Genomic DNA, 27884 nt, shown 5'->3' with positions numbered 1-27884 from the left:
TTTTACAAATCCCACCAGCAGGTGGCAGCATTTTATTCAGCAGATGTTTGAGAAATCAGAGGTGGGCTATTTGCCGTAATGAAGCAACTCTTTATTATTTCATTATTTTGGTTTTCAACTTTCCCATTAGGGTAATTTCAGAGAAAGCAAAGGTAAATTAAATCTGAATCTCTCACCTATGACAGTGAGGGTTGACGTAGAGGTACGAGGGAACTGTCCTGCATCATATGCAATTATCCTCAATTGGTACTGTTGGATCCGCTCACGATCCAGGACTGCTGATGAGGTGAGGACGCCAGTGGAGATGTTCAGGTAGAAATCGAGGCGAGGCATTCCCATCTGTAATGCTAGTGTAATCAAACCATTCTTATCTTCGTCAGGGTCCTCAACCTGGATCTACAGAAGAAAGAGAGGAAGCGATACAGAGAAAAGAAAACCCATAGAAGATTACTCACAGGGTAACAGATAGCAGATGGTGAATAAAATGTGGTTAAATTGTGTTTATTTTAACTGATTAAAACGTATTATTAAGTGTTGCAGTGTTATTTGGCAGTCAAGTCTTTTAAAAAAAGTGAGAAATTCCTTTAGGACTTTGTGTTTCTGTCTGTCATCGCCTATCTTCACTAAATATGGTGATAATATAATCCTCATTTAAAAGTTGGGACAGAAAATATAAATAAAAAAAGAATGAAATTACTTTGACATTTAATCATTCCAAATTTAATCACAATAAAATGCAGGAAACACAACAAATATTTAAATTGTTAAAATTGACCATTTTGAGAAACGTGTATATGGATAGATAGAAACATATATGTTTATATATATATATATATATATATATATATATATATATATATATATATATATATATATATATATATATATATATATATAAAAGAATAATAAAAAAAATTACACATGACATATAATGTAATTGCAAGGAGGTATTTCTGTAGTCTATTGATTACTAGATAGTGGAAAAGGGGTGGGATTAAATAAGCTTATGCTTCTTCCTGCTCCTTTTTGAACATGAAAGTTATTTGTAGTTGTGGTTGATCGTTTTACTTTTGTTTTGCTTTGTTCATTTGTCTCTTTTAATTCTATGCTGCTGTACTTTTTCAACATGTTCAAAATAAAGATTCAATCAAAAAAATCAAAAATCAAAAGTGTAAGCTCATTTTGAATTTGATGACAGCAGCAAGATTGTTGTTGCTCAAGACTTCTGAGTATTCTTTGTCCTATTTTTGGTTTGTGATGATTCAAAATGATTCATTATGATTCATGATGTTTCATGATTTTTCATCTTGTCCGCACTCTTCTGCTCTGAAGCCGTACTGTTGTATGACATTAACTGCGGTTTAGTATTGTCTTGCTGAAATATGGAAGGCCTTCCTGGATGTGAGCATGTGTCGCTCTAAAACCTGAATATACCTGTCGTCATTGATGGGGCCTTTCCAGATGTGCAAGCTGCCAAGCCAATAGGCACTAACACAGCCCCATACCATCAGAGATGCAGACTTTTGAACTGAGCACTGATAAGAAGCTGGATGGTCCCTATAGCGGCAACCTTCGGTCCTTCTTTGGCGCTTCTGCAAAACGTAAAGTTTCTGACTCGTGCTCTTGTTAAGTCTCTTGGATGCCTTCCGGTAGCAAAAAACGAGGCGAAGGAAAAAAGGGGCAAAATAAATGTTTTGCCCCTTTTTTCCTTCGCCTCGTTCTTTATCCTTCGATTTGTAAGGAAAATAAATGTTTTGCCCCTTTTTTCCTTACAAATCGAAAGGTACAAAACAAATGCCTCTGGTGGGAGCTCCGTTTATATTCCCTTTGTGTTACAACAAAAAATGACATTAAAACGGCGACGGTCAGAAAACCGTTGCTCCACGTCCTGCTTGCTTACCTAACCTTTTACCCACACCCCTCCGCATGCGGGTCAAATACACACCCCCTTTACGACATCCACCAACACTTTACAACAACAACAGACTAACAAAGCAGGATTAATTTATGGAGCACAGCATATTACATTATAACCTAAAATGATCAAGATTATAATAAAAACTTAAAGATCATGACAAATACTTAAATATGGCATGATGTAACTGAGTAAAATATTGGCCTGGACTTGGCTCCAACAGTCCCTGTTCCCTTTAATCCAAAGGAGTCAGTATCCATGTTTTACAAAAGGAATTTCAAATTTCAGTCAGTTTGACCACAGAACAGATTTCCATTTTCCCTCAGTCCATTTTAAAGTTTTGCCTCAGAGAAGATGGCAGTGTTTGTGCATCATGTTCACATACGGCTTCTTCTTTGCACGACAGAGTTTAACCTGCATTTGTGAATGAACCTTGTAAATGCAGACCTGTCTGAGGGCCTGGAGATCATGGACTGCACAGATTTTTAGAGACTTTTAATGATATTATGCACTTTAGATTTTGATATATTCAGTCTGCACAATGCTTCATCAAGGAAGATTCATCTGAAAATCTTCCACAATTTGTAGAGATAATTTACCAATAGTACCAGTAGTCAGATGGTAACAAAAAGAGGGAAATTAGTCCGAACAGAGGGGATTGCACTACCAGAAGGCAACATTGTAGACATCTAAAAAAGCTACAAGTACCTGGAAATTACAAAGGGAAATGGGAATCATAAAGAAGCCATTAGGAAAACTGCACCCCCCAAATACCTGCAGAGAGTAAGGCAAGTCCTGAAGAGTCAGCTGAATGAGAAGTAGAGGATCTGGGCAATCAACACCTATGCCCTGTCACTGATCAGATACCCTGCTGGGATAATAAGCTGGCCAAAGGAGGAGGTAGAAGCTACTGACATCAAGACAAGAAGCCTCCTCACCATGCATGGATTGTTTCAACCCAAATCCAGCACCTATGCACGCTAAGCGAACAGAAGGAGGCCGAGGACTAGTGAGTGTCAAAACCAGGATGTCCAGGATGAGACAACAAACATCCATGAGTACATCAGGAATATGACCACAACCGACTGCGTGAAAACCTCAGCCAGAGAGAGTGGTAGGGTCCTCAAAGAGGACCTGAGCTTGAAGGATAAAGACCACCAGCAGGGCGAGAGGGGAAATTCTTAGATTTTTACACGTCCTAGTGCATTACTGGGTTATAAAATGAAATCCATGTAACAAATTGTAAGGAAGGATTTATGATAGGACAGAGCATAAAATAAAAAAAGTGACTAAATTAGTCACTAAATAGTATTAAATAAAACAATAGGGATTAAACAAACTTACGCTTCTCCTGAGTCCTTTTTGAACATGACTATTATGATTTTCACTATTAATTTTTTCCTTGCATCATTTTAACATGTACAAAATAAACCCCAAATGCAATGGAATACCATTTTACAAAGCACCAGTCTTTTATTTTACCCTAAAAAATGAGAATCCAATGGGAAGTCCCTCAGGTACTTCAGCCACAGATGGCAGATTAAGGAAGGTTGGGTCATTGTCATTGAGATCCAGCAGGTTGACAAATACTGTGGTGCTTGCTGATGCACGCAGTGGAGGTGTACCACCTAAAGAGGGCGCCAAAGGGATAGATAAAGATATATTTATATGCACGCACACACACACACACATACACACATACACACACACCATATCTCATGGTCAAAGGAGTTTATTAGCCACCGTAAAGAGTTTCATGGTCAACATAAAACTTTAGGAATGAGGCTTGGAGGAAGAGGCTCATCGCTGAGAACTGAAAACTATAACGTGATAATGAGACATTACAATTTAAGCTTGCTTTTGGATCCCCTGTAATTAATAGGAGCATTTTACAAGCACAAACCAACATCATACTGCAACACACTACTCACGGTCGACAGCTGACACGACGATAGTCCTCATAAGAACCGTGTCCCTGGGGTTTGTGCTTTCCCTGTCCAGTGTTACCCCACTGGTGCGGATCTTCCCAGTACTGCTGTTGATGGTGTAGAAAGGATTTTCTGGATTGATACTGTATATCACTGTCCCATTCTCCCCATTGTCAGGGTCCACTGCCAACACCTGGACACAGAAACCAGTAAAGAAAACCCTTTACTTTCATTTGCCTGAGCTCTTCAGACAGCTTCCTCAAAACCGTTTACTATACACACATATATCACCCACATATAGAGATATATAAAAAGCTAAATTAGTGGTTTACTTTGCAAAAAAAACTTAAAGATGAAGGGATGATCTGCAACAGAACTTTTCTGGTGAAAAAAGAAAGGAGGAAGAGGAAGGAGGAGGAACAAGAGAGGGAGGGAAAAGAATAACAGCAGCTGAGCATCGTGTACAATTCCTTTCAACTTTCCGAACACATCAGTCAGCTAAAAGAAAAATAGTAATGTCTCATTTTGTGACACAGAGTTGCGATGGGTGATGAATGCACGAAGCCGGGAGCCCAGCTAAAGCACAGGCTGATTTTTAAAGAGCTGATCAATTATTCAAAGCGCTGACTAAAAATGCTGGAAACTGGTTAATTGGTCATTAGAGGAACAAAGGTTTTGCAGGTATTTAATTATTAAGGGGACATGGTAGGCAGGCATCTCAGAGCCTCATTGATTAGCAACTGCACAGACAAAGGCAGGTGATATAAGACAGGGAGAAGTGCCTGACCGGGGCCCGTTGAAATGATCAATTCTGGCCCGAGCAGAGCACATTAAAAGATGGAGAGCAAATATATTAGCCTTGTCTATTGAACTGTGGTCCTCGTCTGACTGCAGAGAGGCAGAAAAGGGAATATTGTTTTGAAAGGCGATCTTCGAGGAGGCTTACGGTGTGTGTGTGTGTGTGTGTGTGTGTGTGTGTGTGTGTGTGTGTGTGTGTGTGTGTGTGTGTGTGTGTGTGTGGAGGCTGCAGCATTGATGGTGGGGTTCTCTGAGATTTGAGTGGGCTGATCCTTGCACTGGACACAGCGCCCAAATTCATCGGCTCACTGGACACCTCCAGGAGGACTCAGCAGGTGGCCTCTTGTCACCATGGAAACACTGGCTGGGCCAGGGATACACTGGGGCCAATTACAGGACTGTAAGCCTGGGTGGTCAGATTTATTGAAAAATGGTCAGAGGAGCAACTGTGTCTGTCCACTGTGCACATGGAGACACATACAGTATGCAGCGCAGTGCTGGATGCACCATGAAAGAAGTCAACTGATGAATAACTACAGGAGATTAGGAAAAAGTGGCAACATTTTAGCAGTGCAAAGCTTATCTACCATTTCTTTTTCTCCACCGTTTCTTCATTTCACTTTTTTTTGCACTGCAAGATGGGTTCTTGCTTATTTCTCTGCGTAGAAGCTGAATAATTTGCTTTGCGTATGACTGCGGGCTACATTTTAATTAGCAATTGGACTCCCTTAATTACACTCACTGACGCCTCTTTAATTAATGGACAATCAGGGCTTAATTAACAACAACACATTGCCAAAGACACCGGCAGGACAATGAGAGTTTGGGCTAATAGAGGAGTTTACTTTGTGATGACCTATGCATGACGGCCATTTGTCCATCGATAGCCGAGTATGTAAGCAGATCTATATTTCAAATGTTGTTCTTCAGTTAAAGCAGAAAAAAATGGATGATTCAATCTTCACACTTTGATCACTCTGTATCTGACACTGAGTATTTTTTTTAAAATTAAAAACACATCTTTGGCATGCGTTTTCAAAATCAGATTAATCAAATTAAGCTGCAAAATACTGATTCAAAACAGGAAAAAAAAAAAACCGAATCAAATGACAGCAGTGCACCAATCAAAAGATATAAAAAATTCAGTAACTTACTTCTAAATTCATTCACCACCCGTCCTACACGAAACTACTCCAGGACCACAGTACTGACTTTCAAAGTAATTGCAGTCCCAACATGTGCAAAGTTCAGGCTTTTGCCCCCTTTTAATATTCTCGACCTAATTTCAAGTGTTTTTTTTGCTGCTATGGTACAGGACGTTTTTGAAAAAATATATAAAAAATATTCAAAAACATGTACATGTGTTCAAATGGTTAGAATTTCTTACTGTAATGTTAATAAAAAAAAAGTCAAATTAGTCAAATTAGTCTGAAAACCTAGTGTTATTTTAAATAGCTCTATAATAACTCTCCTTCAATCACCGTGAAGGAGAGGTCAGAGGTCACACCCCACTCTACACCCCTAAAATATCAGAATTGATGTAATTGTGTTTACAGACAGAATGACACACATGCTAGTGAAAACATAACCGCGTTGGTGGAGATAATAAACATGTAATTTTAGTATTATTATTACAGTGTGCCAATGTTACTATTAGTAAGACCACCTAATGAATCAAGTTACAAGTTGGGCTAGAGACACTCACAGAGATGACATCAGTGTTGATAGGACTCATCTCAACTACGTTGGCATTATATGGCTCGTCTCGCCACATGGGGGCATTGTCGTTGATGTCCAGGATGGTGATGTTCACCTAAATTCAGCAGGAGAGGGAAATTATTGTCATTAACTGACTATACTGATGCAATATGATGAGCCAAGTCCGATTACTAGTACCTCATAGCTTTTATACTACAGAAAAAAAACATGCCATGGAGCGTCTATGCTGACGAAGCAGAATTTATTGATGTCAAATTATTGGTTGATGAGTGATATAAAATTGTTACCGTGGCAATCCCAGTCTTCTGCTGTGGGCCCACGCCTCCATCCACTGCTCTGACTATCAGGATGTACTCTGACTTCAGTTCACGGTCAAGCAGTGCTGTGGTAGTAATCTCTCCTGAAACACACATGGTATCAGATCAAAAGTGCCAAGAAAGGAAAAAGAAAACAACAAGAACAACAACAGCACACACTCAGAGAGTGCAAACCCCCGCAGAGACAGCTCACTTTACTTTAGCAAACAGTATTATATTTTATATGTATTCATTTTGTTTTATTTGTTCTTATTAAAGGTACTTTAAGAAGTTTGTAGAGTAGTAAAAAAAAAGATTTCTTTTTCTTTTGATGAGGATCGCTGTGGACACGGGGTGCAAGCCAGTCACAAAGTGCACAGAAGCAAAGTAACCAAAAAAAGGTTGTGCATACACAGATTTAAGTAAGCCATCACTTCCAGCATGATCTTACAGTCAAATCTAAAATCAGTTTTCCCTGGTACAAAGACACACCATGCACACACATGTACCTGAGCGTGAGTTGAGACGGAACTGAGAGGAGCCCTCCAGGGAGTAGATGAGTGAGGCCTGGCCAAACTCCCGCGAGGCGTCCAAATCAGTAGCATTCACAAGCAGCACAGTAGCCCCTGCAGAAGGGGGGGGGGGGTTAGACATAAAGAAAGTTACAACTCACTGAAGTGAGAGACAGTATCATGGAGAAAACATGTGAAGTCTAGGAAAAGGGAAAGAAGGCAGGGATAGACGAGCAGCAGAGACAGACTGAAATGGCAAACACAGAGCTAGTGTCTTCACCGCCCCCATCCACAACTCGACTGATGGCATGACAGTGAGTGGGTTTATGGATTAGTGGATTATCAGCTTGTTTGGCACAGCCCATACTTGGCACAGACTTGATCAATACCCTGGCAGGCAGAGGGGATGAGAGGCTAGCCAGAGCCGCAGGGTTAGCCCTGAGCGCAGCCTTGCATCCCAAGCCTCGGGCCTTCAGCTCAGGGCCAAACACTTTAGACATAGTCTCCTAAACCTCGAGCCCCGGCCCAAGCAGCTCAGCTATGCGCTCCTTCAAAATCGGGCCCGAGGAATAAAAACTGGCCAGGATCTGGCAGAACTCGAGACAGAGAACAAGGCGGTCAAATATCTCATTTCCCTCTAGCGACTGGAAACTAATCTATTGTCTGGGATGAAAGAGTCTTTTGAATGCATGCATGAGAATGAATATAGCATCCAGTGATTTCCCTTGAATAGTCAATATCCTATTCTGACTGAGAATTTTAAAACATTATGCAAAATCAAAACAAATAAGACAGTGCAGGCCAGAGGATGGAAATAAAATAAAACATTTTAAAAAAGAAAAAAAAAAGGAAACACAGCCCCAAGACAGCAGAGCCATTTGTTGTATATCCTAATAGTAAGGCAATTCGAGTGAGTGGTGACTGTATGTGCAACACATGGTGTTTGTCTGGAGTGTTTAAGTGCTGTGTTGGCTGCGCCGACCAGAAAAATGTATTCTAGCAACTAAACTGTAACCCCAAACGTATGAAATGACTCACCAGCGATAATGTTCTCGGGGATTTTGATGATGTAGGACTGTTTGCTGAACTCGGGTGGGTTGTCATTTTCATCCTGGGGGAGGTACAAACATCAACAACAGCTTGAGTCAATGTGCTAAACAATGAGAAAATGCTAATGTTGCTTAAAAAAGACGAGTTGCTGAAACTGTCGTCACACATTAACACTGAGATTAGCAAATTTGGGAATTAAGACAGTGAGAAGCACAAACGTTTTTAATAGCATCAGTGCTGGTGGAATCTCTTTGAAGATGGCTACTGAGCTGAAAGACCCTATAATATATTATTTTATGACTTCAAACACTTTGTCATGCCGGCTGCTGTTTTCACTGTCCAATCAGAAACTATTTTGTGGCTACTACACTAACTATCCCACCAGTGAATGCAATGTTAGGTGTTTTGTGGCTTTAGGAGAAAGAAAGTAGGCTGGACAATAAGTGGATTGATGCTCAAGCTGAGGTAGATATTAAAAAAGAAGACACTGTTGCAACAATATATGAGAAAATAGTTAGAAACATTATTATTATTGCTTCTAATGGCACTGCCTGAAGCAAAAGAGTAATCAGGGCCTGTATACTGATAGGAATCACGGACTAGAGCGTGCTACAGCTTCTGCTGAAAAACAGACTTTGTAAGAGTATTTACATTTCCTCACAACCTCCCACTCGCTGAATTAGACTATTTCACACCAACACATCCAGTTGTGTGGCTATTCACAGAGAGTTTCCCCACTGTGTGAGCCGCTGAGAAATGTTAACACTTTAACAACAGTCACTGGCACTATTATCTAGCTGGGCTCTGTGCTACGCTGGCGCAAAGCATTGTGTGTATGTGATGCTGCCAGCCACTGATAAACCCCTGTGGTGTGAGTCACGACACTGTGGAGGACAGCAAGAGAGAGAGAGAGAGAGAGAGGGAGAGCATAATGAATTTGGCACATCTCTCCCAGTTGTTTTACACAATATTTCTCTCTCTTGTAGGATGTGTACAGATATGATTACTGTCCGTGCATATCAAAGAATATTCCAACTGGATTCATCCATTCTACCGCCATTTTTTTCCCTCTTATGAACAAAAGGTTTCATGTCTAATTGATGGCTATCATGGGAAATGAGCTTAAGAGCCAGCAGAGAGACTGTTTATTAGTGTTGGGTTGTTCGTTATATTTTTACAGCTGTATTTATTGCACCTTAGCAAAGGTCAATATTCATTCTTTTTTTAGTCGACAAAAATACAATATTACACCTACAACCTGATTAATGTGAGAATTTGGACACATATTAGACAGCTTTCTGTGACCACAGTTCCAACGCGAGTCGTCTTGAACGTGCAAGCATGATGTCATTACTGCCTTTAATTAGGACATTTGAACGACCTCCGTTCACATCAGCATTCAAACATGGTTCAAAGATAACTTAAAAACCCAAAAGCATCATGAAATGAAACCATATAGGTGAAAATTTCCCGTGCATAGCATCACAATACGGTCTGTCCCACGAAACAAAAGAGAATTCTTCATGTACACATTTGCAGGGAAACATGCATCAAAAGCTCTGAATCACTATCTTGTAGGATCAGAACCCAGAACCTCATGCAGAGTGTTTTCTTTCCTCCATCCTTTAATATATTAAAACATCTGTGATGCAGTGCGGGTGCGAGTAGACAGCTGTGACTTTTTCTAGTGCCTCAAAATAAGACATTTACTGATAAGACTGACAAGCGAACTGGAAGCTCAGATAGCTGCACAGACTGCGATAAAGCTGCAGACAAAGTTGCAGTGAGACACGGGTTAAAAGGATTGAGAAGGTAAACAGTGAAGGAATACTGAAAGCAATATGTAAGTCAGAAACATATGAAACAATCCACCAGATGAGGCTGGTGACACCTGTCACAAACTGCAATGTGGATTTTTATAAGTATAAGGAAGCTCTGTGTTCATTCACTACATATGATATAAGAGCTCTGTGGGCTTCTTTCCTATTTTTTAAAGGGTTTGACAAAAGTGTCTTAAAAGTGGGGAGACTGTAAGGATTTCTGTCGCAGGGTCTGGAATTAGAAAGAATCTCAGCTTTGATCAAAATAGTTACTATATAAAGAAGTTATTTACGTTGTGAAATATTAGTTGCAAATAAAGTCAATAAATGGGCATCTTTAAGTCTTAATGAATTACATGCAGGTTCCACATCAGCTAATCTTAAGAAAGAAAACAGAGGTTGAAGGCCGCTAGGGTACTAGTAACTTTTTTAAAGTTGTGTTTATAATCCTAAAAGTGCCAGCCGCTTAAGCATGCTGCACAATGGTAATGGGGAAATGCATGTTTTCTCTGATAGATTTAGCATTACTAACCTCTGTGACCTCTGTGCAAGCACTCTAGTTACACTGAACTGTTTGAGCCCTCTTAGACCTACCTTTCAGGTTTTATTTCCTGGAACAACTAACAAACCCCTGAACCCAGAACAACTAAACTTCAAATCACATCTGCTTGCGGGTTTGCTGTAAATAACTTTGGAAGAACAGCATTCAAATGTATTTGACATCCCGGGAAAAGATGCCATCCCGTTGGTGATAATGTGAGGTCAATAACATTTTTAGACATAAGCAAGGCTTCATAAAAGCTGCTATATGCCGATGGACAGTACATAGCAAGACGTGACAGTTGTTGCTTAAGGTCATTAGTCTTCATCTAAGAGACTGTACAAAGCACCGGATGGTAGAAAACGTTCACAGCTTGAATAAGGCTGCATACTTGTGATGTTTATATTTGGGTTATGCAGGTGGAAAACATGCTGAAGATTTAACCAAGTCAAAAGCTGTGTACTCGCAAAATACTGCTCTGTGTCTGCATTTGTTGACAGCTGTCAGCAAAAACTGCAGGAGGAACTGATACTTGAACCTCCAGTTGTGGCTGTGTGTCATTAAGTTGTTGCTGTTGTGTGTATGTTGCAGGGTTATACTTACAATCACCTCCACCGTAACAGGAACAGTGCTGTTGAGGGCTGGATTTCCCCCATCTTTGGCCATCACTGTCAGATAGATCATGCCCTTGGGAACCATCTCATAGTCCAGAGGTCTGATGACACTGATCACTGGAGGAAGGTGCACAAACATCACATCTTAGTAAAATTGCTGGTCAAATAATTATTATAATCCCAAATAATCCAAGCATAAACTTACGTATAAACAATCCTTGGATATCTAATCTGTTTTTAGCTTAACGCGCACACTCTTAAACTCAACCACATCTGCGTACCTGCGTAACCTTCCACCATGATGATACGGAAGTAATCAGGGAAGGCCGACGCTGAAATGATGGTATATGTCAACACGTTGTTGGGAGGAGAATCTTCATCTGTAGCCTGTGATTGGGCACAAGGTGTGCGAGAGTAGACGATGTTAGTGACTTGTGGCTCAGTAGGCCTTTTTATACATCCGGTGTGTCTTAATGGTGGCAGACGTAATGCTGGAAGAGTGTGATAGCATGCTGGCTTAGCGGAATCAAAGGTGTGCTTTGTGCACAAAAGCTTCAGCTTTCTGGATCTGCTTTCTACACATGCATACAGTACATTACCACCTCCACTGCCGGCTTCAGGGCGGTACCTCAAAGCACTCTTATTTTGCCTTTTTACCTTTTATATGGAGCAGTGAGGTGTAATAATGGTGGGGTTTTCCCACCTTGAAAAGGGAGTGCAAAAGAAGCTATTGACAGGCAAAGTCTCGCAGAGTGCGATGGGACAGATGTTGCATTAGACAGTGATAATATTTATGACTATATGTCTGCACAGCATGGGTGTTTTTGAGTCTGAGTGTATATGTGCAGCCAGGAAAGTGTCAGTCAGCGTCGATATGTTATTGGACAGATTAAAGCTGATTCTGGCTATTAGTGGCGCAGGCGTCAATACTGGATGAACACCAACCGAGCCTAGACAAGCCAAGCAGGCAGAGGACAGATGAAACTGTACTTTGCAGGTCTAATCCACAACAACAACAACAACAATGATGACACCCCCTCATTATTCTCGAGTTGGCAGGAACTTAAACACGAGTCCTCCGGCTGTGAGGGGAGTCTACTGGGCCCTCACTGGCATCATTAGAGGCTGGACAGGCTGTCAAAAACACTCACTTGTTTCCCTCCATAACACAAATCTCTCCTCTTTGATTTAACGCCAGAGTGTTGAGTAAACAATACCTTTCTTCCCCCACAACTTCCTAAGCTGTGGCTTTCTCTTCCAGACCGTCTTCCTCTATCAAATTCCGACAAATAGTTTTGCATTACCACTCAAAGGTAAGAGGAGTTGGGGGCAGCAAATCAAATAGATGAGCGGCTAAGGAAGCAAAGGAATAAGGAGTGTTGAGAAAATGAAAAAAGATTTAGCTAGAAAGCATAAGCGCAGTGGTAGGAGGCACAAATCTCCAAGGCAAAAAGCAAACAACACAAGAGCCTCTCTTTGCTTTGTCTCTCAAAACACCCTCTCCTTCTATTTCAGCGTTCTTTCGTTTCCTCCATCCCTCCCTGTTTTCCTGGAGTACTCTGTATGTGCGTGCGCGCACATTTATTTGTGTGTGCACAAGAGGTTCCAAGGCATACTGCTGACACACACAATTATGCGACCGGCTCCCTCCCTCCCCTTCCTCCTGAGGCGGCGTATTAATATCAGCAGCGTTTAAGGTTAGCTCAGACTAATCAAACACAGCGAGCCAAAGCACTGAGCCTGGCCATCAGCTCGGTTCCCACAATGCAAAAGGCAAACTGCCATAGTGTAACCGTAGCAGCGTAAAGCCACAAGGGATGTAATAATCTTTCTCTTGTGGGTGCAATCAAAGCAAACACTGACCCACTGGTTACCACTGTGCCTGCGCACCACTGCCTTATGTGTGGCAGTGACTGATGGCCAACACAGTAAGCTGACCTGTTCTTTTTGGATACAGTGCAGACAAACATATTACTGCGTGATTACAGTAACAGAGAAGGAACACGGAAGAAAGACGAGAAGGGCAGCAAAGCCAAAAGGTCTGGGAGTCAGATTTGTGGTGGGGTTTGAGTGAGATTCTGTATAGCAGGGTGTAGTTTTTATGTGAATGTACCAAATAAGTGCAAGAGAACACGGGGAAATATTCTGTCTCAGTGCTCAGTGTGTGGAATAATTTCATTTCAAATCAATAATAAATAAACATTATTTTTTATCTTACAACGTAGTTTGTTTATTGCAACCAAACAAACTGTTGCTATGCGGCACTTCAATACCATTATGGATGTTGATCTTAGTCTCGAGTGTTAATATTTAAAACCCGCGATGGTCACAGGTGTATGTTTATGGGGTATTTTACAGCAGCTATAAACGGGACACGTTTACAACACTGTCTTGTAAAGAGCATGTAATTTTGCCAACAAATTGTACAGTAAGCATGCTTTAAAAACTCCACCGCCTTTTGTGTGTAGGTGCTTCTTCGACCTTATGCGTTTATAATCACCCTGATTCGTGCCACTGACTGCACAGTCTGTTCGTTCTCTCGCAGAGAGCCCACGTACGCCTCCTTTTGGAAGAGTGGCGCGTTGTCGTTGACGTCCAATACGTTGACTCGGACCCTCCCTGTGGTCTCCTCCCCACCGCCGTCCTTCGCCAGCACAGTCAGCGTGAAGCGGCGCATTAACTCATAGTCAAGGCTGGCCTGCAGAACGACCCAGCCTGTCTCTTTGTCAATTGAAAACCTGCAAGAGAAAAGTGAGGTTAGAGGCCCATTTTTTTCCTCCCTGTGACTACAAGTGCACCGCACTAACTTTATTTCATAAGATTAATATGGCTAGCTCTGGCTGTAAGCACAGAAACCCCCAACACTGTCCCACGGACCACTCTCTACCACAGGAAATTTACATCTTTGGACTATAGCTCCAAAGGGGCCAATTAATTCTGGCAAGCAGCCCCTATGAAACTAGAAATCCAGAGAGTAGTTAGAAAATGACACAGCTCTGGGTGAGAGCCCAGTAGTCCCATGCAACTGGCACCCAAATCTTTTGTTTGTGAAAGGGAGCCAATCAGGAGAAAGCTGGCTTAAGAGATGGAGAAGGTAGCTAAAGACAGATTTTAAACTGTCATGCAAAGCTGCTCAAATATATATAATACAGAGTTGTGAGCAGGGAGGTCCCCGTATTGTGTTAAATAAATAATTAAATTATTTTGTTAAAGACAGAAAAATATACATATTATAGGAAGCCACAGTAATGGTGGTCTTTTAAAACACTGGCGATTATTAATGAGTGAATTATGTGAGTGTTAGTTTTTCTAGGTGTTTGTGGCCTGAAAAGAGCAGACGTTGAGATAAGCGCCAGACATTGTTGTAGCTCAGCTGTCTCTGGTGATGCTGTGTGCCAGAAACAGTGCGGTACAATTGTTAACAAGGGGCCAAATAAATGAAAAATTAATGTGTTTGTGTGTGTGTTTTTGTGTGTGTGGACTGATTGACTATGTGTAAGTGAGTGTGTGTGTGTAGCTGTGTCTTACTGGTCTGGCTCATCAGTGAAGTAGTACCGCACAATCCCAAAAGTGCCTGCATCTCCGTCTGTGGCCTAGACGGGCAAAAAACCCCAAAAAACAAAAAGAAGACACACATTTAAAATCATGTTTATTTTTGTTTATTTGCTTCCCAGTAAAGTTTTACAGTATGTTCAGTTCCTGTCGTTTGTCGATTTAAATTTTTTATCCTGACTTTTTTTTTTTTTTTTTGCTTCTCATCCACTTTAACTTTTGAGTCACTTTCAATTTCAAGCATCATTTGGCTAAACTATTTTCATGTGGAAAAAAAAGTTTTGTGCCATGTGTCTGTGTACCTTGATTTTCTGTGCTGTAGCCAATTAGGAAGGGAAGTTAATGTTGAACTTTTGCGACATGATAGCAAAGACACATTATAATCTTTTTTTTTCACAAACCAGCCATGAAATATTCATCCCATTCGAGACAATGTATCTGTTATGCTATTCCTCTGCATACATTTGTGCCTGTCTGTGTTGAAGTGTGGGGCAGCATGAGCTCACTTGTCATGACTGCACTTTGCTCCTTTTCCTAAATTTCTCACTCTAACAGCTGTCTATGACTCTCTGATAAAACATGAAAGCCATGCTTCACGCTCCAAAGGTGTTGATTGGATTAAGTCTGATGGGAGGAGTGATACATTTTCCTCACCCGCATGACCCGCAGTTGCCTTAAAAGCAACAACAATTGCTGTCATAAGTTTTGCAGATAAAAGGGGTGTCAGAAGAAATACCATAGAAAGAGCAACACTTTTAGAAATCTTGTGCTTAATGAAATGCCACATTAAAGCAATCTGTCTTTGAAAAAACACACACAAACACACACGCCTGCTTGTGTACACGTGAACTGGCGTTGTGTTGGCGCTGATGGATCGAGGCTGGAGAGGGTGTTGTAATAGAGTTTCACTTGAGTGCCTCTACAGTCAGTTGAAGGGCCAGACTCAAACGTGTCTGCAGCCTGCTCTGTCAACCACAGTGCTGGTCTCTGTGATTCAGTGATGCCCCGATACCGACCTTATTATGTGGACCTCTGCGTACACGTGTGTGTCCAGAGTGTGTGCTTTTTTTTTCTGGAACGCAGCTGTGACATGTCCTTGTGAGCGCGGATAGCTGCAGCTATCAATGTGTTTTCCACTTCCTTCTAAAAATTACCCTATGCTGTTTAGCTGAAGCTTGTAATTTCACAGAGCTTCGAGTACATTGTCCGGGATGGCAAATCGATGTTTCTTTTTAATGTCCGAACGGCCCTTTCTCAGTTGTCAAGTGTAATGGAGCACATCCTGCTGAACAAGTAGAGAGCGGGTTGCTAAATACAAACGGAGTGTTTGGAAATCCAGTCAGGTTCTAATGTTAACCTTTGAGTTTTCATCTATTGAGTCTGAATGACTTCATCATTTAATGCCGCTCAGCTGGCTGCCCCCCCCTTCTCCGTCTTTGCATTCCAGCCCATCCCTTCTCCACTATCTTCCCCTTTTGCCTGCTGTCTTTTCCTCACTTTCCTCCCTGCATCCGAGCGCCTTTCCACGTTCTCCCCTCTCCTGCACGTATCTCCCTTAGCACACCCTTGGCCCTCGGTGCCTCCCTCCCTCCCTTTGCTCCCAGGTGAGTGACAGGCCCATAAGTGCTCCAATGATAGTGGCAGGGGTGTTAGCGTGACAGCTATCGAGGCAGTGACAGGAGCCCGAGCCCAGCCTGGGAGCCAATGTCGCTTCTGCTGCTACAGCCGAACTGCTCTCGCTACGACAGACAGACAGACGGGGCAGAGCGAGAGACAGGCAGGGAGAAAGAGAAATGAAGAGAGGTAGACGGCATCCACTCCCGTCCAGTCATTCACCAGCCAAACAATCGCCATGGTCCAGTCACTTTGCCAACTGTATGTCAAAGACTTTCAACTTTAGCCACAGAAGGCCCTCAGCAGATGGACGGCAGAGACTGGTTGGCAGAGGGATTTTGCAGCCACTTAGCATCCTGGGAATCGGAATCATTGACACCAGTGTATTATGCACTTGCCCCTCGTTGCCATGGCAGCTTAAACTTCTTTCTTAGTCAGTGAGTTGGAGGTGATAGAAAAGTTGAGGTGGGGTGCACAGGGAGAGAGTGAGCGTAGGACTTAATGAGGAAAGAAATGACATGGAAATAAAGCTGGGCAATGTGCCTTACTAATGTGACTAAAATCCTAGCAGACAATTACAACCACCATTTAAAGTGCAGTGATGGTTCACGCGGATAAATAGTTTTCATGCTAATGGATTCATGAAACACGACTTTTTAGGGAGCCACTGAAATAACTGAAAAGAGAAAAACTCAAAAAGAAAAAAAATAAACTGTAAAGGAGGCATTCTGGTAAGTGAATGCTGTATACCAGGATAGCACAAAACACTTTAGGTATATCACTACTGTGTTCTACTACTGTGTACAGACTATGGTGCAGATGTACTGATAAATACCGGGCCTAGACTGTAACAGCGCTGAGGAGGAGGGCACTGAGGTATCAGAGTCAGCGTCCTGATCAGAGTCCAAACTAAATTGTTAAGAAGTTTCTGCACAAAGAGTCACAGTGCTGCTGATTGCCACTATAAACTCTGCAAACCCTAGGGTCCTCAGGCAGTAACTACAAAGAAGAAATTAGTTCTCAGTTGACCAGTTTGGTTAAATGATGTGTTTCTTCACATCACAGGGGCAGAGCCAGTAGGCAAACACAGTTCTGTGTGTGTGTGAGTACCTGTGTATTTACCTTTGTATTTTGTATTGGATGGTGTGTGTATGTGTGCGCATATGTTTGTGAACATGTGAGAAGGATACACATGGACAGAGATTCATAGGTTCATTCAGTTTTGAGGTAAAAATGCACCCAAACCATTTACAGTATAAACAGCTATTATTACACTCAATTGCTTTCAAGAGAAAACGGAAATGAGAGCTTCCCCTCAAGGATGGCTGAGAGACAAGGCTAGTCTGTGTGCGTATGTGTGTAAGTTAGGGCTGGGATTGAGGGAGTGGGGGTTTGCAGGGCCGTTTTCCTTAGCGAGGAGGTTAAAGCTGCACGGGCTTCTCTATCTTGAGTGAGCTAAAATTTGAATTGATTGGCTACCAAAATTGCTTTTTCTGCAGGAGCTTTGGAGGCATGGAAAAGGAAACCAATTACTGCCTGTCAAAGCATGCTGTCAAAATAGAGATGACCCCCAGTCCCAACACAGACAACCTCCTCTGTCTCAGTGTTGCACACCTAAACACAACCACAAAGAAGGGATAGCAAATGCGGACCCACATGTGCACATAAACAGTAAAAGTAAAGCTGTCCAGTCTGTGAGAGTGACTGTGGAGGAGGCGGTCCACAAGGTTATCGTCCTGAACTTGGGTTCCTCTGCTCTGGTTAGGTTTCCACACTACTGATTGTGGCAAAATCATAGATTAACATTCATAAATGCTACGTAAGAATTAAGGCCCAGAGAACAATCATTTAATCAAACACTCCTACATCATTGTGAATACTTAAATCAGTACACGTACAGTACGTTACATGTACAATGTTCTTTGTGAATAGATAGTGCTAAACAGTTTTTAGTGTAAATTTGTGCCTTTTGTTTTACACAATGAATATGGCGCTTACAAAGAAGACGAAGAAGAACCTCTTTTGCCATCTCACTATATACGATATATAATTAAAATAAAAAAAACATGATAATTTAACATCCATGTCTATTTTTCTATACATAAGTAAAGTGAAAAATGGACATAGTTATATATAGTTATAAATAAAAGACAGAGGTATTTTCAGGTCTGAGACGTAAAACCAGTACAAGGTGTCTTAAAACTGCACTTTTTTTTAAAATGACCAGCAGGTAGTGAGTCCTCTGGATGCAAAAAGGGTGGTATACAAGTCTTTGGTAAAACGGCCATCGGCTTCCTTGTCTGTAACCTCAGGCTCATTTATCACGTTGTTAGGCAGTAAGCGTGTAGTGTCGGTTTCACAGTCAGATCGCATGACGCATCCTTTTTCAAAATAAAATGGCGATGGTGAACCGTACTTCACTAACTGTCAAAATATACTTCATTAAAAGAATTCTGTCACAACAGCTCTGCTTGTTAATCATCAGCAACAAACTTACAAACCAGCAGTCAGAAGTGATTAAATTGCTTTGAAATACTGTATACACATGTCACATGGTAATATCTTTTGATATGGCCATGTGGTCCACATAATAAGTGAAGATGCCCTTGCTAAAGTTTAGGAACTCCACAATCAACATTACACAACTTCTTTAATGAACAGATTAATGCAGGCTGTAGTGGTCTAAATTAATCAGATCTAATTGACATTAAAAGCTTAATTAAAGCCAGTGTTTCCTGTGTTGTGCATTGGTGGAGTAATGTAAGTGAACTTACACTACAAAGTTTGGGGAACACCGAATTGCTTTGTTCAACTTGAATGCTGCTTTCTGGAACTTGAAATTGTATAAGCAGAAGTAAATGGTTGGATGGATGGATGGATGCAATGCTACTGCAGACAGGAGAAACAAAATCAAACTAAAGCTGTTTCATCATACATATAGGTGCATTATTAACATTATTTAATTTAAGTTGTTTTAAGTTACAGAACAATGTAATTCCATCCTTTAACAATCCTCTAAAGAACATGGATTTAAAAAAAATTGGCGAGCTGACTTAATTATTCTGTAAATTAACATCAACATAACTGACAGGGGACAAGTCAACAAGTCACATTCCAACCGAAGACGTGTGAAAAAGTGAATTAAATAATTTAAATGTAATTTAAATAATTTAATTAAATAAACAGGTGTTGGCTTTCACTCAGATCTCTGTTTCTATGCCCACAAACTAACATGGGACCGTATAGAGCCTGTCTGTGTCTCTGATCAATTCTACAGAGCAAGACTCAGCAGAGCAGCAGCCTGGAAAAAGCACAGAAACTCAGATACCACGTCGGGGCTATTCAGACATGTGTCCAATTAATGATCACATATCCTGAACATCTACTGACTCAACACTCCTGTGACTGAGCTAATGAGTGAATTTTATACATTCTTCTTCACTTTCATATCGGACACACGAAGCTGTGCGATAAGACACAAAACTCAAACCCCAACAGCAAAACTGAAATGAAATACACCTCCCCTCCTCGGATCGCACTAGGACTGACCGCTCCTCTCTCCAGCTGTGACCTAGAGCACCTGCTTGGGGTTGATGGGAGCTGTGTGTGTGTGTCTGTGTGTGTTTTTCATGGCAGACACTTTAGTGCAATGAAGATGGCGAGTGTACATTTACGACTGCTTTATTTCTTCAAACCATTAACAAGCAGGTGGGGGTGCTCAAAGCAACCGCCGCCTGCCGACAGGATTGAACTGCCTGCTTCTATTATCTCCTGACCACCCAGATAACAGCAAGACAACGGGAACGAGAAAGAGATAAAAGTTTAACGCTTTTAACGAGATGACTCTAGTGTGGGCATAAGCTATAGACAGAGTTTGAGCTTAATGCAGTTCTCAGCGTCTGGCAGCTTCACTTTACCAGCAGGTCTTGATTTCCCCTCCTCTGTCTCCCTGTGTTCCTCTGGCCTCAGTGATGAAGGAATGACATTAACACAAGAACAGGGAGGATGTAGAGACACGATAAAGAGTAAAGAAAACTCTACAAAGGTGATGTATGCAAAGGGAAAGACAAAAATGTGTCTATAAATAAAAGTAGTAGAACTGAGGTCAACAAATTACACAATGACAATGGCAACAGCAGAAAAATGCGAACAAACAAACAAACAAACAAACCAAAAGTACTTTTAGATTTTCAGTAGTGATTTATATAAATGTAAAGTGAGCATCATAGAATTTAAGCTAAAAATATGTTAATTTGAAACCTTCTTCTTGAGTCTTGTATTAAAGATACATTATTTTCACATTTTATAGACCAGCTAATGCTCTGACTAAACATCACTTGTAATTTTAACACCTCCTGTGACCAAAAGCTTCCAGTTCTTAACAAATATTTCAATATTGTCCAGATAAAAATGAGCCAACATAGAAATCAAACTGGAACGGGAGCTTATAGTGTACCAACTCCTGGAAAGCACTCGCTTTTCATAACTCTCAGCGTCTGTCGATTCACCCTCTGCGCCGGACTCCCATTCACAGCCCATTTCACAATGTCAGGACACCCATGATGAGGGCCCCATTATTAACAGAAACTCTGTATGAGCATTCAGTAGCAGGAGAGAGCTGGTTTTCACCCCTTTTATTACAATAATGAATTATAATTGCTGTTGTGACTATTACCCTAAAAAACGCCTGTCTAAACAGTAGCGGTGGGTTCATCTGCAACTGTAATTTAAAACCACCCACTTGAGGCATTTATCACTGTGCCTTAAAACGCAGAGCATCTGCACAGAACTTGTAAAACACACATCACGGGAAGGTTACAAGACAGAAGGAGAAAGCCGCTAATACCAACTATACGAGGAGAGAAGGGGGAAGGCAAACTCCAGTATGCATAATGTGCATATTTTCAGTGCTCGGTGGATAGAAAGCACGAGCACTAGAGAACGTCATCCAAGCAGAAATGGGCAAAGAATCACAGAGCGAATCAGAGCAACACCTGAAAACCATTAGCAATCTAATGGTAAAACAGAAAAAGAGGAAAAAACAACAAGAACTGAGGGCATACGATAAATAAGAAATGAAAAAGGCAGATTTTCTGAAACCCAAGGAGAGGAAAAATAAATCACAGTGATTCACTGATACGAGCAGCTGCTTGGTTTCCCCAGGGTAAGGAACAGACAGAAGAACAGAGCGAGAGAGGGAGAGAGAGAAAAAGACCCAGACAAAAGAGTAAATCACAATAAATATTTATAATGATAAGTAATGCTGCAGACCATAAATATATAATGTGTGTGTGTGTTTGTGTCTGTGTATCAGTGCGCGCTGGTATGTTAAGCATAAGTGTCCACGGGGATGCAGGAGCGGACACTGAGTAATGCATTTACTAACATTGTGCATAAGCTCTGATCAGATGAGCTATGAATATTAACCCAAAAAAAGCATTTCAGATTGGCTGTTTGGCACTTCTTTTCTTTTTTTAAACAACTAGGAACCAACATGCATACATTCAATTAGCATAGGTATAAAGAATTACCCGCCCTCTTTACATACAAGCCACTTTCAGCACAGTATTAATATGCTACACAGATACAAAAACATTTTCATTCTTAGGAAGCACAACAACACAACAAGCAAGAGAGAAACTACTATCAGTCTCTATGTAGTAAAAAAGTAGGGGATGAATCTTGACTGGACGATCCTCCCTGTTATTGTTGTTCCTACATGGCAGATCCAGACTGTCCTACAGCATTACAGAGGGTAATTTCTCACTTTATTGCAATAGCAAAAATGTTTTCAAACTGAATGAGCCTTTTTTTGACCAATAAAAGAGCAGATTCAACTCCGATACTAATCCAGGCATCATGATTGTCTAAAAAAAAGCTTTTCTTCTTTTCAGTATAATGATATTACCTCATTGCTGTCATATAATGACAAGAGCTTTCTAAAAAGCTTAAATGATGCTTAAAGCCAGGTTAACATTATTATTGTTGAGTCCCTAGGCGGGCACATATTCAGGTAGATACAAATACAAAGACTGTATGGATCAGTGAATTTTTCGGACATTTATGATGTTCCTTAAAATTATGTAAATTAGCTGGCTGATACACCAATCAGGTATCACACTATGGCCACTTAGAGGTGAAGTGAATAACACTGATTATCTCTTCATCATGGCACCTATTAGTGGGTGGGATATATTAGTGAGCTAATGAACATTTTGTCCTCAAAGTTGATCCTTTAAAAGCAGGAAAACAAAAGCACAAGTAGTAAGTCAAATAGTAATGGCTTCACAACTTGGTCAGAGCATCTCCAAAACTGCAGCTCTTGTGGGATGTTCCCAGTCTGCTGTAGTCAGTATCTATCTAAAGTAGTCCAATGACAGAACACTGATGGATGAGCCACAGGTTCATGGGCAGCCAAGGCTCATTTGTGTACATGGGGAGCGAAGGGTGAACCAGGGGGTTCAACCCAACAGACAAGCTACTGTAGCTCAGATTGCTAAAACTATACAGTGTCCATTCTGACAGTACACAACAAACAGTGTACCACAGTTTGTTGTTTGTGGGGCTGCCATGCCACAGACCAGTCGGGGTTCCCGTGTTGAAAGCATCAACACGGGAGGCTGTAGCTCAGGTGGCAGAGCAGGTCAGCCACTAATCAGAAGATCGGTGGTTCGATCCCAGGCTGCATCCTGGCTGCATGCCAAATATCCTTGGGCAAGATACTAACCCCGTGTTTGCCTACTGGTGGTGGTCAGAGGGCCCGGTGGCGCCTGTGTCCGGCAGCCTCGCCTCTGTCAGTGCGCCCCAGGGCAGCTGTGGCTACAATGTAGCTTGCTATCGCCAGTGTGTGAATGGGTGGATGACTGAATGTAGTGTAAAGCGCTTTGGGGTCCTATGGACTAGAAAAGCGCTATACAAATGCAGGCCATTTACCAAGAGTGAGCACATGAGCATCTGAACTGGACAACAGAGCAATGGAAGAAGGTGGCCTCGCCTGAGTCATGTTTTTTTTTTTACATCTAGGGAATGGCTGGGTGCGTGTGTGTTACTAGGGAACACCTGGCACCAGGATGCATTATGGGAAGAAGGCAAGCCATTCAGGTAGCGTGAACTGGACCATTGAGCAATGGTCTGCTGGGAAACCTTGGGCCCTGACATCCATTTAAATATTACCTTGAGACTTTTTGACATTACCACCTACGTAAACATTAGTGCTCCTTTTTATGGAAACAGAATAGCTGGGCTGGACGAACATGTCCGATCCATTTGGACTTACAGGATCTGTTGCTAACATCTTGGTGCCAGACAGCACAACACAACTTCAGGGGTCTCGTGGAGTCTGTGCCTTGATGAGTCAGAGTAGGTTTAGCAGCAAAATGGGGACCAGCGCTACATTAGGCAGGTGGGCATAATGTTGGTGTATCACTTAACATGATTATCTTAAGGTATATCTATGATATACATGATAACAAAACTGCACTACACTGCAGGTACCCAACAGCCTCCTAGAAGACACACCTATGGTATCAATTTCAAAATCCTATGTTGCCTGGTTCTCGAGTTATTGCATTCAAAACTTTGCGTGTCCACACCGCCTGCCTGACCAACGAGGCCTGGCCAATGAGATGATGACCACGTGTAAACTCAGTTGGTCCTTACCAGGTCTTAAAATTAGTTAAATACACGTTCAGATGAATAACAACACATGACATATTAAACTGGGTCATTACTTATTTAACAACCATTAAACAAAAATGGAGAGGCAACCTGGGAACCTTCCAGTCACCGAGATAACCACATACGCCTCTGTATACCACAGTACCCTAGTATCAAATCTGAGGCCATCTGTCCGACAGTTAAAGCTTGGATGAAATGACTTCACGCAACATGTCAATGATCCCAAGTTTAGCAGCAAATCTACAACAGAGCCACTGGGTGGAAAAAAAGAAAGAAAAGAAAAACAGAATCAAGGTGCTGAAATGGCCCAGTCAAAGTCCAGACCTCTACCTCAAGGAAAGTGTGCATAAACGAATGCCCACAAAACTTAATAAACTGAAGCAACGTGGCAAAGAAGAGTGAGAAAGAATTCCTCCACAACAATGTGAGCCTAATAAAGTATTAAAAGAAAGTGATTACTCCAAGTTATTGCTGCTACTAGGGTGTAATTAGTTTTTCACACACTGCTTCTGCATTTTGGCTTAGTTTTTGTTAAATAAATAATGACATTGTAACATGTCATGTTGTTCATCTACGGCTCTATTTAAGTCATTTTTGAACGTGGTAAGACCCAAACAATTTTTTTAATCATGTGCTGATATAAAAACATAAAGGTATCATATTATTTATTTTTTCACATATGTACTAATTTTCACATATTCTAATATGTGATTACCTCATTTTATCTTAAAGTTTGGAAATAAGGAGAAACCACTTACTTGGTTCTGACCAAGAGGGGAATAATGCAAACCAACAATGCAGTAAATAATCTTGTCAAACACTTATTTACCTATATGTGTGTTCAGTAGTTTCTAGCACAGTGTGTAAGTATGTGTGCCTGTGTGTTTGCGGCTGCATTTTGAAGATGGCCCACCAGGGTACACTGATTAAGAATGAAGGAGTTATCCTTCTGTTTGGTACAAAAACATAATTTGACCACCATCTGTTGCATTTTACAGCCACCTGACAGAGAGCACTGTGAGTTCAGTCTAGCCTGGTTATACTGTGATACCAGGGGCACAACTCCAGCAACTGCTGGTAAAGACTGAGACAGGTATGCAGAGTATCAGAAAAATGACAATGCAACTGCTGTATAAACAAGTCCAGCAACAATTAACAGCACAGTTGCATAGAGCTATAAAATATCAATGTTAAGTAAAAATGTAATAAGTGAAACACTAGCAAAGGTCTTTATGAATTAATTTATTCACAACTAATGTTCCATCTCAGCATGATTTTCTGTGCTTGGGGATCAGGATAATTTGACCTTAACAGTCAGGTGATAGACAAGGTAGGTTATTATTTTACCTGGTACAGACCGACTTCAGTGGAATTTGAAGTGTTCTAGCATAAGATGAATATAGCCTAGGCCACTTTTGAATTCCTGCACTTTAAAATTTATGGCCAGAACAGAATATTCATTTAAAGACATATGATTCATTACATTTTACAAAAGGATCATGAGCTTATTTATCCTTTCTCCCCTTTATTTTCTCTTTGAACATTACGAACCAGAAACAACAGCTTGATGGATTTAACATCTTCTTGTGCCTCACTTTGGACATATTATCACTTATTTTATAAATACATGCACTGCCAGAGCCAAAATAAATATGTTATCATTCACACAAACACACGCGAGGCAGACGAAGCTTGTTTGCTCCGACTCCAGCATGAAAATAAACACTATCGGTGTTTTTCACTGGATCACAACCACTCTAACTTACTGTCTAAATTACTAATTAACTACATTATGACAAACCCACATAGGTAAACAAATCTATACAAACAGATTATTAATATGAGTCTTACAGAAAAGAAAATAGAGAAGAGCCAAAAATAAATAAGGACTTTGGTTTTAGGCATCTTGTGTTGACCTTGAGGGTGTTCAGAGAGATTGATGTGTCCATGCATATATACATTGACCAGCCATACAATCACAGGGGAAAAACAGTAACAGGTGAGGGGACTAATTCCTGGTCATTCTGCTACAATCCAATGGTCTGCTGGGAAACCTTAGTGCAAGAGATTCATTTTACTTATGCTCACTCCACCTAACACAGTGTTTGAATCCCTAGCCTCCCTAATGATGGACAAGGCACTCTAGAACTGCTTAGGAAAGTGTTGCAGAACACAAAAGCATCCAAACCAACGACCCGAGTAACCTTAGCTATCCCAGATCCCAAGAGGATGCACAGCAAACACACCTGTTCAATGGAACAACCACCAAAAAACCTACAGGCCCCAAAGGGTCAAGCTCTGACCCTTCAGTACATGGAACCAGGGTCTCTGCATTTGATGTCATAGCATGTCTAGCAGAAAGAATGTGGCAGGAGATTTTTAGGTTCTGTGGATTGCTATATTTTTCCAAACATAGCCTGTTATGACAGTATCTTAGATTTTGCAGTATTTCCAGTTAGTTGTGAAAGGCAATCTGCTGTACCACTCCCAGCAAGTACATTTTCCCTTTCAGTGTAAACAGATCTGCCTCCAGGTCTTGGCAGGGTCTCTCCGGGTGATCTGCCGGGAGCAGTGGGTCTCTGTGGTTAGCATGCTCCTCAGTGCAAGTTTTATTTTCAAAACTAGTTCATTCAGTTGCTGACTCAAGCTAGACTGTCATATACTCCACTGCACGTGCCCTGAATTTGGCTACTCATAGATGTCCCTTATGTAGACCACTGAGGACTGTGTTTCTTAAACTTACAGCAATGACCAGGTATGCCCTCTTCATGCCTGTGCCAATATATTATACAAGAATCTTCCCGTGGACACTCTAAAATCACAACATCATTTATGTGACACATTAATCCATCCAGACCTACAACAACCTCTGACATCATGCTCTTTTAGAATAGGGGCCAAGTGATGTCATAAAGGTTGTTGGTTTAGCAAACTCTTTAGCTAGAGGGATTTACAAAAGACCCATGTTACAGTCAAGACTCAGTGAGCTTAGTGAAGTCAACACATATGTAAGGATCACTTGTCTTTTTAGACACCACCATCATACTGCTATCCAGTGGTTCATCAACTCTCCTTACTCCAGTCTTCTCCATTCACTCTAGGTCTTTCTTGGCTTTCAGAGTTAGTGATAAGGGAATCCATTGTGGGGTCTTTAAAGAGAACAGCATAGCACTGGGTTTCAGTTTGACGGTAAATAGGTGCTACCTCAGACCAAGACCATTGCACACCTTCAAATATTTGTTCTTCAGCGTCTCTAGGCTGACACTAACTACTTGAGCTACCAGGCCTAGCACCTCAACAACAGGTATGCTGAGCAGAGAAGAGTGCAGATGCCAAGGAATATGTTGTCTTCTTCCTGAACCTTATACACTGCTCTTGATGAGGCACACACTCTTTTATAATGGCAGATCGAACAGTTTGCTGGACACTCCACTTTTGGGGTCTGAGGGACTTTTCCACATTTCTAGCATTTAGACAGTCTACTAGTCTATACATGTTACTGGCTGGGCTTTTTTCCCCTCTTATTGAGTTTCTTCTTCTCGTGAAGATGTTTATCTCTGCTCATAACGCTATCTAACAAGCATGTCTCTCTTTTTCCCACAGTATCCCACCCACGTGTATATCTTTATATCCTAGAACCAGCCTGTCTTTGATTAGCTCATCATGAAACATGCAACATAATTGCAGCGTTCTGCCAAAGAATATAAATCAGTAACAGATGAGTCCACAGTTTCATTTTCTCCTTGTTTTCTCAAGTTAAAGGATGATTTTTCATATACCACATTTGTTTTGCCAATAAAAAAGCTGTGGAGTCCATCTCTCACCGTAGCATACTGACAGACAAGTTC

At 41.2% G+C, this 27884-nt stretch overlaps 1 protein-coding gene across 1 annotated transcript in view; it reads right to left on the bottom strand.

Annotated features, from left to right (window-relative positions):
- cdh23 (cadherin-related 23) overlaps window positions 1-27884 on the bottom strand; it is a 197629-nt gene that overhangs the window by 42362 nt on the left and 127383 nt on the right. The window contains exons 14-24 of the mRNA XM_085428695.1: window positions 14722-14786; window positions 13694-13931; window positions 11475-11580; window positions 11183-11310; window positions 8207-8279; window positions 7166-7282; window positions 6648-6760; window positions 6347-6454; window positions 3847-4036; window positions 3398-3543; window positions 177-396 (exon numbers count right to left, since the gene is read on the bottom strand). Coding sequence (XP_085284821.1) covers window positions 177-396; window positions 3398-3543; window positions 3847-4036; window positions 6347-6454; window positions 6648-6760; window positions 7166-7282; window positions 8207-8279; window positions 11183-11310; window positions 11475-11580; window positions 13694-13931; window positions 14722-14786 — 1504 coding nt within the window. The remainder of the gene's footprint in view (window positions 1-176; window positions 397-3397; window positions 3544-3846; window positions 4037-6346; window positions 6455-6647; window positions 6761-7165; window positions 7283-8206; window positions 8280-11182; window positions 11311-11474; window positions 11581-13693; window positions 13932-14721; window positions 14787-27884) is intronic.

This window comes from Rhamphochromis longiceps, linkage group LG13, assembly GCF_057381845.1.
Source record: "Rhamphochromis longiceps isolate RC_006_pf linkage group LG13, R_longiceps_female_GT1.1, whole genome shotgun sequence".
NCBI classification, from domain to species: Eukaryota; Metazoa; Chordata; class Actinopteri; order Cichliformes; family Cichlidae; genus Rhamphochromis; species Rhamphochromis longiceps.
The sequence above is the reverse complement of the archived record's forward strand: the minus strand, read 5'-3'. Positions and strand labels throughout refer to the sequence as shown.